The sequence below is a fragment of the Protopterus annectens genome, chromosome 15.part0, assembly GCF_019279795.1.
Source record: "Protopterus annectens isolate FY-2018-M chromosome 15.part0, PAN1.0, whole genome shotgun sequence".
NCBI classification, from domain to species: Eukaryota; Metazoa; Chordata; order Ceratodontiformes; family Protopteridae; genus Protopterus; species Protopterus annectens.
The window spans coordinates 113,763,766-113,780,388 of NC_056749.1; the positions used below are offsets into that span (position 1 = coordinate 113,763,766).

The window sequence follows — 16,623 nt, forward strand, 5'->3', positions numbered from 1 at the left end:
CTCTCCACTGTGTCACAGTAGTAGTATTAATTGGAACATCTCTATTTTCAGACGGAAGCAGGACTATAATAGCAAACAGTTGCAGTTTATACTATGCCTGCACAGCCTGCTACACTACTTAGTTTGTACTTAAAAGAAAAAAAAAAGTTCTTTTTTAACTGTAAACTGTAACAAGCTGCTTGCTACAATGTAACAAGCAGATGCTCCAGTTAAGACCACAAACAGGGCACAAAAGCACTCGCGTTTGACCGCAAATGCAATACCGGCTTTTAGAAACCGGTATTGCATTAAATAAAGATCGCGCTCGGTTAATTGAAAATTTCTTCCCCCACCCAGCTTAGCTACACTCATGTCACAGGCAGGGGAATCATTTTATAGAATTTATAGAAAAAAGAAACATCTTTGGAGATCAGGAGCAAGATCTGGGTAAGGACTGAGATCGGCTCTTGAAAGATTAGGTCATGCTTCTCAACTGTGTAGACCTTTGTCACACATTTTGAGTCTGTTCCTCCAAAAAATTGTGGATTTCTTTTTTTTAAAAATCATGGACATTCTATAAGGAAGCATGGCTGAAAAATATTGTATTCAACGCAAAGAGCAAAACGGGACCTTTCAGCAAGTACAAGTGAAACTGGCTCTCAGGGATACAGTTTCAACATACCGGCACATAAACAGAAAATAATTAATATGGTTAACCAACACAACAAATGGGAGAAACTTCACAAAAATAAAATCCAACAGCACAGAGACAGGAACACAAAGCTAAAGCGCAGTTGAGGGTAGGAGCCAAAGCAGGAATGGAACTGAAGCTATACAGGATGTTTCTACTGTGGGTGGGAATTTGAGTGACACGGTTGAGTGGGCGTTACTTTGCTCTGCTTTAGAGTGGACCCGAATTTTAAACTCTGGGAGTTTGAGGCTTGTAGAGTTGTCATGTCAGACTCGCGTCAGTCATGTGACTGCCCGCCACGCCATCTCCAGTAACAGTTCTCTACTTCTGAACAAATAACAATGCAGGCTACGGGGAAAACGGGGGAAAAACAAAGTAAGTGGAAAAAAAAGCGCTAAGAAAATCCAGGGGGGTACAAGTGCACCCCCTTGCACCTGCCTGCGGGCGCCCTTGATTCTGATGTCTTCATCTGGGTACATGTTGGTGGATTAAACCAGGAACTAGCAGTGGACTGATGTCCCATTTGACTGTCGTACCATGCCTTCATTGTTCAGTTGTATTAGGATGTCTCATTTAGAGAAACAAGCACTTTTAAAGTAATGTCAGCTTGATGGGGAGGTGATCTGTGACAGCATTACTTTTCCCAGAAACCTACGTGAGTCTTTCTTCACTGGTGTTTGGAGTCACTGCAGGTTGTCAGAAGATAATGAGAGTTAAACGATCTGGTCAGCTGATAATTATCACATGACCCTGAGCTTGTTTATTATAATAGCTTACTTGCATTGTATGTTCTTCTGTCTATTATATTTTAAGAGTGTAAAGGTACATAAAGTATTTGCAAGTAAGCCCAGAAGTTGAACCACTATGATGTTGTCATCTGTGGATTAACAGCACAGTACAGCTACCACTTGGAGTCATAAACGTAATCTTTATAAAATGCTTTCCGGAAGTTGTCAGTCTGTTGTTTACAGCCACTGTGCAGCTAAAGCCAAGACTGAAGCTGTTGAGTGACATAAAAGCAAAACCAGAAGTCCTGAATAAACTCCTGTAAAGCCTTTGCCTTCCACAGTAAACTGAATACCTTGTATTCTCTTACATACCAGTTGTTTTTGTCTAGTGTGACCATGAAGCAACTTTTATTTCAGCTTGAGACAATTAAGTAAACGGCAATTTAAAGCTGCACATTTTTACTGTTGATAAAATAAAATAGATTCCTAGTTGCGGCAGAGAAGAATGAATGTGTAGAAACTCTGTTCTTTTCTGCATAGCACAGTCGCACTACAGTTCATAGTGCGTTTTCTTAAACCAAGGACAAGTCTTCAGGGTCATGATGTGCCACTGACAAAATTAATTAAATGAAATGCCCTTTTTACATTGTGCGTGTATTTTTCCTTCATTGTCATTGTAGGTAAAATGCAAAACGCACATATCCAGTAGTGCACTGCATAGATACTTGGGACATGGCATCAAGATGTAAATAGACCAGTTTTTGCAGAGGCACGGTTTTCCTTTCCCTGCACTTAAATGCCCAACATTAGGGATTTGTCAGATGATGGGAACCTGCAAGGATTCATGGGTCACAGGAGACAAAGGCTCACATTCTCTGCTTTGAAGTGTTTTATTTTGGCACCTTTCCTACAACAAAGTTTGTGAACATTAATGCTGGAAATAAGGCCTTGAAACTTTGGTTTAGTTGTTTCTCATTAGGAGCAATGCTTTTTTTAACCTTTTAAAGTGCTGTTGTATATTGTACTTCCCTTAACAGGAGTTATGTTAGTCTGCACAGAAAACATTGTTTTAGATTTTAAAGGAGAAATGTGCAAACTTAATGTGGTAAATGGAAAGAAATTTCATCATTGTACCTTTACTGCTCTGTCTGAACAAGGATGTGTTTTTTTCCTGAACTTCAACAATTGTAAGAAGGAAAAAAAAAATATATGTATATATGTGTGTGTGTATATATATATATATATATATATATATATATATATATATATATGTGTGTGTGTGTGTATATATATATATATATATATATATATATGTGTGTGTGTGTGTGTGTGTGTATATATATATATATATATATATATATATATATATATATATATATATATATATGTGTGTGTGTGTGTATATATATATATATATATATATGTGTGTGTGTGTGTATGTATATATATATATATATATATATATATATATATGTGTGTGTGTGTGTGTGTGTGTGTGTATATATATATATATATATATATATATATATATATATATATATATGTTTTGTATTGCAGTTACTAGGCCAGGGAAGAGGGCAAAACTTTTCAAGATGTTTAGAAATACAGCCAGTAATTTACAGCTGCTAAAATTTAAAACTATTTTTTTCTGTCATAATGCATCAGTTTAGCCATTTTCTAAATGTTGTGATATTCTCCTGGGATGAGGGGATATTGTTTGGACATGTCAGAACTTTCATGGTGTAAAGGTTGTTACTTGCAGTGTCAAGACTTTCACAGCCCTAGGTAAGTTTCCTGTGACCCATTTAACAACTTGTCTCTTAGGGAATGATTACTTTCCCTTCTATTGTTCATTCTTAGCTGATGATTCGTTAAACATATGGTACACTAATCTGAAGTAATTTGGAAGGGTTATTTGGGAGCTCTATCCTAGCTATTGGCTCAGAGCGTTAAAGGCAGTAGCTGTAGTTCTTGTGGTTCTGGGTTTGATACTGTCAGCCCTCATTTAACTACTGTGTGACCTTGAACAAGTCCCTTAAACAGAAATTACTCCTGAGTCACCCCTGAAAAGGCAATGTTTGCCCAGTGGGCCTAACCTGGTTAACAAATGAGTATTATTATTATGACTTGGTTAGAGCTGCTGTGTAGCGGGAAGAAGTTGAAGAGGTTGTGGGAACTGAAACAGGTGTGCACTATGCATGTTGTTCTCGGATATATTCTGACTAGCTTAACATTGCGTTCAACAATGGACATTAAACTACTGCTGTTGTAAGTTCTAGAAATGAATTCAGTACTGCACTTTTATTAAAGTGTAATGATTTTCCCCCTTAGGCGTGTAGCTGGTCACTATGATTAAGAAAAGCTATCGGAGTGCTAGCATTGATAGTGGCACAAGTGATGAAGACATGGTGGAGATTGCAGGAGCGACTCTGGACTTTTCTATGACAGATGACGATGCACCACTCGATAGAGACATTGCAGAGGGTATGTAAAGCTGCACTCCTCATCTTGCTGATTTTATTGCTTAGGTCTACTTTGTATTTGTTCATATGGCTGTTAAAGCAGTATTTTGGCCGGATAACAGTTAAGCATTTCAAAGCTGAATGTATTTTCGTATAAGAGGAGGTGACTCATTAAGTGTGTCTGTTGACCAATCATTGAAACTCAGTTTGTGGTTTGTTCAGCTGAGCATTGTGAAATAGCTGAACATCTGGGACTGCAGCAACACTGCTGGATTTCAATGTGTGGGTTAAATTTAAATGTCATTTGGATGGCTGCTTTTTTTTTCTTTTTTAAAACAGTTTGGTAATGTCATTTGTTGTCCTTTGTTTAGTTATCTTGCTAGAGGTGTAGATCATGGCGAAAGCGGTAACATGCCTATTTCAAGGGTTCTTTGACTACATATTTCATTTAAATGATAAGGTAACATTTTACATAGATATTCAGTGATATTTCTAGGGCAGTGGTTTTCCTTACTGAAGAATTTATGAAATAGAAAAGTCAGTGTCTAAAAGTCCTTTCTTCTAGATTGTACTTGAGGCGTTTGGTATTTTCTTTGCAGGTACATTGGTCAGTCGTTTCAGTATGCAGAACACTTAGTTCCATACTAAGTGCACAAATGCTGGTTTCCAGCTGTTCTTTCCTATGGGTGCAATGAGTCTGAGGTTTGGTATTGAAATAAAGGTATGTGAAGGGGGTATAGGGGCATATTTTTTCTTCAACCCCTATCTCATTTGTCTGTGGAAATTCACATTCTGTATCTTTCTTCACCCTAATTTCTGATATTCTGTTTTCCCTGGCTTACAGGGGTCAAAAGTATTTCCTGAAATCTAATAAAATTCCTTCCAATGTATTGGTGTTTAATCCAAATATGCCCCTTTCTACTCCTAGCTGCACTTTTACTGCCAACATTTGTTGACTTAGGTTTATAACTTCAACAGCTGTATTTCTATCCCAAATACTCCTGGTTTACCCCTTCTGTAATTTCTGTTTTCCCTCACCCCAGCTTCTGTGTTTCTCCCCTTCCTTTTTTTTTCTTTTCTCTTGAAATTCTTTATTAGTTTGGCATTGTTTACCCCTTTTGTTTCTTTCAGTTTTCTCTGCACTGTCCTCCTTATTCTGTTTTTTTATGTCATCCCAGCCCTGCTCTTCATGTATTCTTTGTCTAACTCTTTTGCTGTTGTCTTCATAACAACTCTCTCTCTCTTTCTCCTTTTCTGTGAGGTATGTTGGTGCTCTCCAGTGACTCCCCAGCACTATTTTCCCTTCCACATGAATTTCTGATCTCATTGATGCATGATCAGAGAGCAATATTAGATTTGCCTCAGCTCTCCTTATCCTATTCCCCTGTTCCGTTGTTACACATTTCGTGTCTTTCCTAGATCAAGTTTTACGTCTGCCAGAGTAAAACGTATAACCTCCTTTCTGTTCTCTGTTTTTCCTTTCCTTCCAAATATCCACCTATCCTGCCACTCTTGGGTATTTCCCAAGAAGTCTCCCCTCCTTTCTTAGCTTTCTTGTCCTTAGACCTTTATCTTCATCTCTCCTCCCTGTTGAAAGTTCCAGTCTGTAATAACTATTTCCATCTCCTCTTGAAACCAAATTATGCCTTCCAAAACCTCTGTTCATACTTTTATTTTCATTTGAGGCTCAACAGAAGTGCAAGCTAATGCCGTACTGTCTCCTTGCAGCCACCCTTTTATTCTTGCATATTGTCCTTTCGTATCATCTAGTTTCTCTTCTTTCTACATTGGTAATAATGTATTGATCAATGGGGTTACCCCCTCCTTGTTTTTTGTGTCACATGATGAACTAGCTGTCAATATGTAACCCCTCCCTTAAGTTTCCTATGCTCTTCTTGTGAGTTTTTCTTGCATAGCAATTATTTGTGCTTATTGCTTTTAAGCACCCCCAGCACATATAAGCAGACACTATGTCTACACCTTACTCTCCAAATTGTTCACGTTCCAATGCTATTTTAATCTTAGACCTTCCCATTTGTTACACTTGTTTTTGTCTCTCATACATTTCTTGCCCCTCTGATTTCTTCCACCCTTTTCCTGCACTTCTCTTTTGCTCTGTTTACGCCTTATACCCCCCTTTTCTTTCCAAAAACCTTTATACATGCTTACAGTTTTTAGAGTATCTATTTTTGCTGTGATTCTGCCTGTTCACCTCCTTTACCGTCATTACTATGACAATGTCTCTCGTGCATCATGCATGTATGGTGCCTGCTTCTTTCTGCCCTTTATAATATTGTAATGCTTTTTGTATTGTTTCATAATTCCTACTTTATTTCCCTCACACTTTCTCTCACCTGATCACTGAACCTCTTCACTGATGTAATTAGTATGCTATGCTGGTCCTTCTTAATGTTTCCTTCCCTCTCTCTTTTGTTTACCGCATCTGTGTTTTTCTGGGCTCTTCCAGTTTCCCTTATTGTAGCGTACCTTGTGTATATGTACCTCTGCCTTCTTAGCTCTGCAGCCTTCCCTTATCTTTATTACATTCGAGATGTTTTATTTTTCTTATCCCTTGTCTATTCTGCACCCCTACCAGTCTGACATTTTTTGTGTGTACCTTTTTATTTGTCCCTCCCTTCCGTTCTTCCTGACACACTGCCCTGCTTAGTAGCTCAGTCCTTTTCCTGAAACACAGATACTTCCCTTCCCTCTTCTTGAGTTGTACTTCATGTATATCACCAAACATTTGATATTATCTCTTTTCTTCCATTCTTGTGCTCCCTCTACTGTCTTCACCTAACTTCTCTTGAGTCCTACTACCCTTCAGTCTTCTCGCACTTTGCATGTTGTAGTTGTTAACAACATTCCGTTACTCTTGACTGCTTGTTTCCTGTCACCATACTCACTGACATCACTTCCTGTTTATTCTCCTTTAGCCTCTCATCCACTGTCTCATTGGCGAACCCTTGTTGCAGTCATATTTGACCCGCCTTTTTCATGTTCCTCCCTTTTTCAAATGTTTATATAGTTCTATCTCTGCTGCGTCTTTCCGGTATTGCTGTATAACCTATGCCTGTGCCTTATACTAACACTTTCACTCTTCATGTAATGTTACGGTTCTTTTCCTCATTCCCCATTTCCTAGTTACTTGCTCTGTTTCTTAGCTTGTAGATTGATTTTTTTTTTTTTGCCCTTTGTTCCCTTAACCAATTGTTGTCAGATATTGCTCTTCTCTGTACTGAAGCAGATGTTACTAGAGGACACATAATTAGTAGATGCCCAGCTCCTGTCTCATCTAGCCTTCTGCTTTTTCAGCCAGATTGCAACCGAGCTCTGTCTGCTTACTGATTATTAGCCTCCCCTTATATTTTAAATGACTGGTTTAATTCTACACGTTTTATGTTAATCTAACACATTCCTTGATGCCCTGTTTTCCCTTTTATCCACTCCAGTCTCTCTCTTTTCAAACATCTGAGTTTTGCTATTCCTGTAATATTTCTTTTCATATGACTTGCACCCGAGACTTATTTTAAAGCGTTTGGAACCCTGTTTAAGTTGTGTTATGTTTTCCCTTGTTGCCCACTTAGTGATGCTATTTTCATACCTCATTCTAGTCCTTTAACTTCAACCTCAAATCTTATTTCTGTTATTAGTAGAAGATCACACTCGCCTATGAATTGTCTCGTTTACTGAAGGGCACATAGTTTAATGGGTGATGAGAAGCTTCATATTACACACTCATTTTCAGTTAGTGCATAACATTAGTATTTGTCCATTGGCCATCCCCAAATTACTTCTGTCCTTAAATCCTTAGTTGAATGCATTCCATTATTCCCCATGTCCACAGTCTGAGAAAACGAAAATGTGTTGGTTTATCTTTCTAATTCTTTTGCCTGCTTTTCCTCATTGCTTCTTTAACTTTGCTCATTTTCCTCAGTCTTTTTTGTTTCTTAAGCAGTTTTCCTCTTTTTGGCATGCCTGAAGATGTGTCTGGCATCTCTTCCAATCTCCTGTCCTTCCCCCTGGGTTTCTCTTCCTTGAGTTGTGACTCAATAATTTGCTAATTTTTTATTTTTGAATTGTGTTAGACCCTCTTGTAAGATGTTGGTGTCATGAGGGGACTCTGTGACTACTCCCAGTTTGCAGTCATGTGCAAACTTTGTTAGCCAGAGGTCTTTGACATTGGCCTTGACTTCTGAGAAGTAGGCCCCAAAGACGAGCGGGCCCAGCACAGAGCCTTGAGAGCCTTTGAGGAAGTGGTCTCACCAATCTTAACATCCTGGGTCTATCTTCGAGCCAGCTAGCTGTCCAGCATGTTACATAGGAGTTTATGCCTAATTCCATAAGATTGTTAACAACACCAAAGTGGGGTATTGTATCAAATGCTTTAGCCAGGTCAAGGTAGGCAGTATGCACTGTTTACCTTCATCCATTGCCTTAGCGACCTTTTTAAAAAAGTCCACCAGGTTCAGTAGGCATGAACTTCGTTTGACAAAGCCAAACATGGATGGATCCAGTGCCCTGAAGGTCCCCTATGTCTCTCTTGATCGTTTTCATGATAATTCTTTCCATGGCTTTGCGTATAAGATTAGTGAGACTAATAGGTCTGTAGTTTCCAGGATTTGTCGATGGTCTGCCCTTATGAAGAGGGATGACTGTTGCAGTTCTCCTCCATTCTCATGGCATGAAGCCTGTTTTATGATTATAGTTAAATAGTAACTCCAGTGGCACTGATATGTCATATTTTAGATGAAGCAGGAGGCATCCTGGGATATTATTAGGATCCATTGAGGCTATATTATTGGCCTTAGTGTGCGCAGCCAGGACATGCTCTCTGTTTATTGTTGGAGGGGTTATGTTTGAAGGTATTTCATGAGAAGTGACTGCTGGTGAATGGGCGGTAAAGTTGGAAGTGAATTTGTCAGCCAGCAGATTTGCTGTATCAAGTGTCTCAGTGACTGTGGCACCATTAATCACCAGTTCACACTGCTGTGTGCTGCCTTCGAGATTTCTGACATAGCTGAAGAAGGCCTTATGTTTGTCTTTTGCCTAGGAAACTTTCTTGACCTCAGAAATGGCTTTATTGGACTTGATTAACCTTCTTATCTGCCTTTTTGTCTTGGTGATAAGAGTTCTTATTTTTGTGGGAGTCACACTTTCTGATTTTTTTTCCTTTTGTTGTATAACCTGTTAAACCACTCTGGTGCCATCCTAGATTAATTCTTGGAATTAGTTTTGGGCTTGTTTCTGTTAGGTACAACAGCCTCTATGCAGCCATTGATATGATTATGTAGAGTTTCTGTTAACAATTCTGCATAGGCCACAGCGTTCTCTGTATTTGGAAGGACATTGAATTTTGATAAACTGCTGCTTAATAAAAGGTAGTTTGCCTTGGAATAGTTCTTAACTGTTATTGGGGTTACCTGGTTGATTTATATTTTGAAGGAGACTGCTTTATGGTCGGACTTTAATGTGGAGAATGTGTCATGGGGGTAGTGCAGCATTCTTCCAAATTTATGAGTACAAAGTTCATTATGTTGTAACCTGTATTGGGAGTATGCACTAACTGGTTAAGGGTATTTGTATTTATGAAGTCCTGGAATCTCTGAGCCTGCAGATTTGGGGCCATTTAGGATTCCCAATCTATAGAAGGGTAATTAAAGTCCCTCATAAGAAATGTGTTACATTGGATGGGGAGTGTTTCCAGTAGGTTTAAGGATCCTCTGTGAGTGTCATGGGACATAGATGGTGACCTATTGCTTGCTAAGATACAGTATGGGATTTTATTTACGGGGATCTGCACGTGGAGAAACTGCAGTGCACCATCCTGTTTAACCAACCTAGAGGAATGCTTGTTGCTGTTGTAAATCAGGACACCTCCACCTTTTTAGTCTCTGCCTGTGCAGTTACTAGTCTAAAAGTGTGGGAGACACTGAAACCTTGCACTGCTGGGGTACTCTGCAGCTTTAAACCATGTCTCAGTAGCGGCACAGATATCTGTATTGTCCAAGGCGATGAGGGCTTGGAGGGAGTTTAGGTTTATGTTTAGGTTCCTGGCACTGAGCAGGAACATTTTGAGTTTCAGTTGAGTGGATGTTGCTTTGTCAGTAGGTTTTTCAGTTTGGCATTGCCTAAAAAAGGCTCTATGGGGAAGGATAACATTTTAGCCAGTATTCAAAAGCCTAGAGGAGAAAGGTGCAGACTATCCCTGGCAAAGCAACATGATTTGTTAACTATGTCTTCCCATGCTGACAAATACTGGAATGACACAAGAAACAAAGCCAGTTGTTAATGTCCATCATCTTTTGTTTGTATTATGGCATCATCCTTGGGGAAGGTAATATGCTGTTCAGTGCTAGGCTCATACCATCTTGAGATACGTAGAGAGCTATAGTGTCTCTCTTTATATAGTCCAGGGAGGTGCGTTTGGACAGTGATGGAATCATACTGGTACCTGTGTTGTAATGACTTGAGTGCATATGTAATTTGTCAGATCCTGGCTTCAGATCGGTAACTAACTGCTGTCTTCTTGTTCAGCCTGGTCAGTGGGGTATCAGTATGTCTTGCAGTGGAGTCACCTATGACTAGAGTCCTGGGAAGTGTGTTTGCTTGCCCAGTGGGCTTTTTATTTGGGGATCCACTGATTGAGGCTGTATTTATGTTGCTAGTTGATGCTTTTGCTGAGTTTTTGGGTTTGCTGAGAATAATCTTTGCTGATGGGCACTTATAGTTCTGTATTCTCTTCTGTCAGTCCCTGCATAATTTCCGAGTGATTGCTCAGCCGTTGTTAAATCTCTTCAATCCTTTTTTCTTGTTTCAACACATTGTGTGTCATTGCTTGCTTTTAAATCTTTGATCTCTTCCCATATTGCTCCTTCTGCTCACTCCCATTTCCCACAATCTCTTTTTGAATTTTTCTACAGCTACTATCCCACTTATTCCCTTTTCTCACTCTTCTCCACATACACTGTGTCTGTACTTCAATACTTTAATTTTTTCTTAGGATAAAACTTAATTACGTATTTTTCTTTCTAGGGCTATGAGACCTGCAGAATCATGTCTGGTTAGATTATAGCCATACTGGAAGTCATAGGGGCGTACTTTTTATTGAGGAATGCTTATACAATTTTCTAAATTAATTGCATCCGTATGTGTACAGTGTATTGGAACATGTCCAGAAGTTGATGGTGATCTTACCTAATTGCTTCCATAGGATCTGATCAGTTTTACGCATCTGGTGAGTAAGTGCAGTGATGCATCTTGTGTTTAAACTTGAAAACTTTTTACTGAAACCACAGCCCAGATAATTTTGGTGTTTTCCTTCAGTGACGTCACTGTGTAGGGCTAAGGTCATAGTCTTTAATAGATTTGTACCTTTGTGCATACGCAGTTTATGTCCATTAAAGTCTGCGGATGCCTCTCAAGTTTTCCCCTGAGCTGATGTCACTGAGATTAAAGATCACTGTTAATTTTCAGTGGCATCATTGTGGGGAAGACAAATTTTTAAGAGGGTTATCTCTCCAAGGAGATGCAGACAATGTTCACCAATGGGACTGAAGTGACACTTTGTGTACCGCATGCAGTGGTGCAAAACTTCAGTCACAAAGTTGTGACAATACACTTGAAATTTCTGTAATATTCTATTTCAGCTCATAACTTTTGTCTGTCAAATGAAGTTTTACTTCAAATTAGTTTTCTTCTTTTTCACTTGATTTTGTTTTCGGTTCCTCAGCAGTTCTTCAAGAAAAAAAGATTGCCACAGCTGGAAAGCCTGAGCTTGTCTGGGTCCTGATCATGACAGTGTAGATTGTGAGCTGTGTTAGTTCTGTGCAAGTGTTTGTGTTTTCTGGTTTGCTTGTGCTTCTAAGTCTGATAAGGTTTCCATAACTGTATGTCCTTCTATTCTCATGTTGCAGTATTCATAACTGTAGGGAGGTTGCTGCCTGCAGCACCGGACATCCGGCCAGTATACCAAAGTCTTTGGATAAGGGATACGTGTGACGTTGCATGCCAGAGCCATAAAAGGATGTCAGCTATATGTGTGATGTCTGCACATACCCAACTCAAAACTTGTCTGACACAGTGATCTACAGACCAAAAAAAGGAAGCCAATCTGGTGGTCCTCTGTCATAAACAAACTCTACAACAGAAGAAAGAAACTGTTGCAAAAAAGAGTAAAATCCCATGACTGGAGAAACTCCCTGGTCAACCTCAGTAAGAAACTGAGATCCCTCATAAAATCCTCCAAAGCTAGTTACAAAAACAAAATTGCCACTGACTCTAAAGACAACCGCAAAGCATTCTATAGCTATGTCAGGAATCTCAATGGCAACACTAAGATCTGCTCTGAGTTACAGCACAATGGCACTAAATATACAGAACCAACTGATATTGCCAACATCCTGGCGGATAGGTTCAGTGCTAACTTTACCCCTCTCTCATCCCCTAAAGGGCCCATCTCTATACCGGAAGAATGCAAAGTACCTGTAATCATGGCTGCACAGGTAAAAAACACACTCTCCAAAGCCAAGAACACAGCATCTATGGGACCTGACAATATCCCAGGCTGCATTTTGCACAAACTACAGAATGAACTGGCACCCTACCTAAGTACCATGTTCAATCATAGCCTCACCTCAGGCTTTGTGCCCACTGAATGGCACACCGTGACAGTTATCCCACTCCACAAAGGGGAAGCCATGACGGACCCAGGTATCTACTGCCCCATTAGCCTGATGAGCCTGGTCTGCAAGGCCATGGAATGTATCATCATGGAACTCATAAACAAAGACATTGGTAATCTCCAAACTCTGGACCCTACCCAGTTCGGGTTTGTAAAAGGCAAATCATGTCTCCTAAACCTGATTGACTTCTTTGAAGCAGTCACCAAAGCCATAGATGAGGGTAAGGTGGTTCACACAGCTTATCTAGATCTCGCCAAGGCTTTCGACATCATCCCCCACTCAGGAATTATAGATAAGCTCACTAAACTAGCTATAAATCCCTATGTCACAAGATGGGTTGCCAACTGGCTCATGGACAGAACCCACACTGTGAAAGTAGCAGACTCCAAATCAGACTTCAGACCAGTGACAAGTGGAGTACCACAGGGTTCAGTCCTGGGTCCTCTCCTGTTTGGTATCTACTTCTCTGAAGTACAGGCTAACACAGAAGGTCTTTGGCTAACAAAGTTTGCAGATGACTGCAAACTAGGAGCCATAATCGAAACTCCTAACGATGTGGACATCCTACAAAAGGGCCTCACTAAGACAGATGCCTGGTGTCAAAGCCATGGCCTCAAGCTCAATGCCAAAAAGTGTATTGTCATCCCCTTTGGTAAAAACTCTGTACCCATGAGCTACCACATAAGTGGTAGTCTACTTAACACCGAAAGTGTAATAAGAGACCTTGGGACACAGGTGGACAGTAGTCTCTCCTTTGATAATCACATCGCCGCAGTGGTCAGGAAATCCTTCTACGTGGCTCATCTCATCACAAAAGGTTTCTCATCCAGAAAAAAGAGGTCATTGCTCCCCTCTCCTCGTCACTCATTAGACCCATTATAGAGTACAACGCCCCTTTTGGTATGTACCTCACAAGACATCTACAACAACTGGAAAGGTCACAGAAATACCTCACAAAGAGGATTACTGGCCTCAAACAGATGCCCTACGCAGACCGTCTAAAAAACTACAGCTTTACTCCGTCGCATATCGCCTACTCAGAGGCGATTTCTGCCTAACATACACAGCTATGTCAAACCCAGAGCTGTTGGACATGCTCCACTTAAAGAAATCCCAATCCCTCTGAGCTACACGCTCTAGGGACCTAAACCTTGTCACCACAATAAACAGAACATGCTGGAGGGATAGATTCCTGTCTCAGAGACTTCCCATACTCTGGAACAGACTACCTATCTGTGTCAAACAGAGCTCTTCATTAGCACTCTTCAAGAAAAATCTTGATGATTGGATGGGAAATAGGAAAATCACCCCAGGGATCACTTCTGTGGCTCTGCAAGACAGGGACACAGGAAAATAATTTTCTTGGGTGGCGAAAGCCAGGGTACCTTTTTGGCTAGGCTTATATAGACCCTAGGGCTAGTAGCCTAGTACCTACCTATGAACCTATGACCTCTGATCGCCAGCTCGTGGAATCCGGTTGTTGGGTTGTTTGTTTGCCTTCGGCTGTCCGCTTTTCAGACAAGTACCCTTTTGGGATTTTTGACTACCTTTTCTTGCTTTCTAGGCATACACATCAGCTAGGAAGAGAAAGTGTGCTTGTGGAAGACAAATTCCACATAAGGGTATGCAAGACAAGTGTTCATTTTGCTTAGGGGAAGGCCACGATTACAAATCCTATGACACCTGCCAGTCCTTTGTACCCAAAATTTTGTGAAGTCGCCTGGCTGATTTAAAATTATATTTATAAATTCAAAGGCTCCGACATCTGGCGTTAAGTATGGAGGGTGGGGTAGGTACCTCCAAAAAGCCGCCTCGGTAGAAGGCCAAAAAAGTTAGGGCCAAAGCCCACGCTGCACCTTTAGGAGTCTGGTGAGATTCTCGAGGTGGATGATAGCCCAGGGTCCAATTGGACATTTGGTTTTACCACTGGAACTAGGAACCATGGTGGAAGCCAGTTCAGCAGAAACCGCGAGTACTTCCACTGAGGTTATTCAGCCATCAGGCCCTGATGGCAAGGGGGAACCATGGCTCGTGGCTTCGGAGGGGCCTTCTACCTCCTTACCATCCATCTCGACTTTGGCTTCCAGACAGAGGATTTCTCCTGTTTCTTTAAAAAAGAAACAAAAAAGACAAACACAGAGCTACAGAATCTGCACCTGGATGGGAAGCCTTCTCTCAAAACGTGTTCAGAGCCTTCCAGGCCCTTCAATATCAGGTGCCCTAACCAGTTCTACATCCTGTGCAGCCCTTTGAGGAGTCAGAGGAAGAACTGTCTTCCTCAGATGAATCTCTGACTTACTATTCACAACCCAAGTCCCCCAAGGACTTTGCTACCCTTGAGGAAGAATACACCATTAGCCCTGATTTTCCTGGGGAAGAATTTTTTCCTTTGGGGACATCATTACCTTATTGAGAGAGCATTTCAAATGGGATCTCTCTGATGTGTCTGAGACAAAAAAGAGGTATTTTGAACTCCTGCAGATGGATCAGCCTTCTGCGCCTGCAGTTCCTCCTTTGCTTCCAGCTTTCCTGGATGCCTTTCAGGCTGTGTCTCAGGCTCCAGATTCCCAGCCTCCAGCTTCTAAACAACCTGATAGATTTTATAAGGTCCCCCAACAGGCACAATTCTCGTTCAACAATCCTCCTGCAGACTCTGCAGTTATTGCTGTGTCAGCAGACAAATCTTCCAGGCAGTTACCCTCTATTTCTTTGTTCCCTACAGATAAAGACAGCAAGTTCATGGACAGATAGGGAAGAAAATCTATACTTCTTCTACCCTGGCCATTAGAGCTATTAATCATCAAACCCACATGGCTAGATTTGTCCTAGATACCCTGTCTAAGACTTCTATACTTATGTCTGATGTGCCAGATTCTCCCTGCCAAGTGTCCGCTAACTGCCCTATTCTCTACTGCCTCTCAGATGACCAAGTGCACCTATGATACTGTAGATACATCATCCAAATCTGCAGCATCTGGGTCTGTCCTGAGAAGGTATTCCTGGCTGAGACTACAGCCGCTACCTTTGGATGTACAAGCCAAATTACTTGATGCACCACTAAACAATAAGGCCCTTTTTTGGCATTGCTTCAGCTGAGCTCCTTAAATCTCACCAAGAAAAGGGCAAAGAGTTGCAAATTTTGAAACACTTGCTTGTCTCACCCATTCCTAGATATCACAGGAACTACCCACAAAAGACCAGTTTTGTTAGGAGGTCCTCTCACTCTACTGCAGCCCAATCTAAAGGACGGGGATAGTCTAGGAAGCAATCCAATTTTAGATCTTTCTCCACTTCAACCCCTGCGCTCCTCCACTGTGACTCAAATCCCTTGCCCACATCCACCCCCTGTCCCTCCGTCTAACCCTTTCCCTACCCTCCTGGTGAAAAATCACTTCAGAGACTTGGGTCCTCTAACTCATCCAAAATGGCTATTTTATGACTTGGTGGGCAATTCCCCCCCTTCCAGGGGACCCCTCAACTTTCCTCAAATCAGTTTCACCTCTTTACCCCAATTCTGGATCAGCTCCTATCTCAGGGCACTATAGAACAAGTCCCTCGGGATCAGCTAGCCAAGAGATTTTATTCAAGAATGTTTTTGGTCCCAAGAAAGGATAGTCCTTGGAGACCAGTCCTGGACTTCTCTCCTCAAGCTTTATCTCAAGGTGCCTACCTTCAAGATGCTCTCCTTACAACATCTGTTGCCTCTTATCACTCACCAAGCCTTCATCATATCCCTGGATCTGAAGGATGCTTACCTTCACATACCCATTCACGCCAACTACAGGAAATTTCTACGTTTTGCCATCGGTTCTTTACATTTTTCAGTTTTCTGCATTGCCATTTGGGCTCTCTACAGCTCCAAGAGTATTCACAAAGTGTCTAGCCCCAATTATTAACGACCTGTTAATCCTTTACCAGGATTTCCACTCCTTAACCCATCACCTACACATGGTGTACAGGGTCTTGGAGGACCTAGGCTTCACAGTGAATCATCAAAAATCTCAAATGACACCAACTCAAGACCTTGTTTTCTTGGGATGCAGAATAAGAACGGGCATGATGAGGTGGAAACTCTCACC

General features: G+C 41.0%; 1 protein-coding gene across 2 annotated transcripts in view; it reads left to right on the forward strand.

The window, feature by feature from the left end:
- The first annotated feature begins 862 nt into the window (after window positions 1–862).
- The window catches only part of CLCN5 (chloride voltage-gated channel 5), a 1,034,303-nt gene continuing 1,018,542 nt past the window's right edge, over window positions 863–16,623 (forward strand). Inside the window, exons 1-2 of one of the 2 annotated variants that reach the window (XM_044057498.1) lie at window positions 863–1,045; window positions 3,730–3,882. In XM_044057498.1, the coding sequence (XP_043913433.1) occupies window positions 3,747–3,882 (136 nt within the window). In that variant the 5' untranslated portion in view covers window positions 863–1,045; window positions 3,730–3,746. Of the gene's footprint in view, window positions 1,046–1,306; window positions 1,326–3,729; window positions 3,883–16,623 lie in introns of those variants that run through there. The other variant, XM_044057499.1, reaches the window with a different exon arrangement.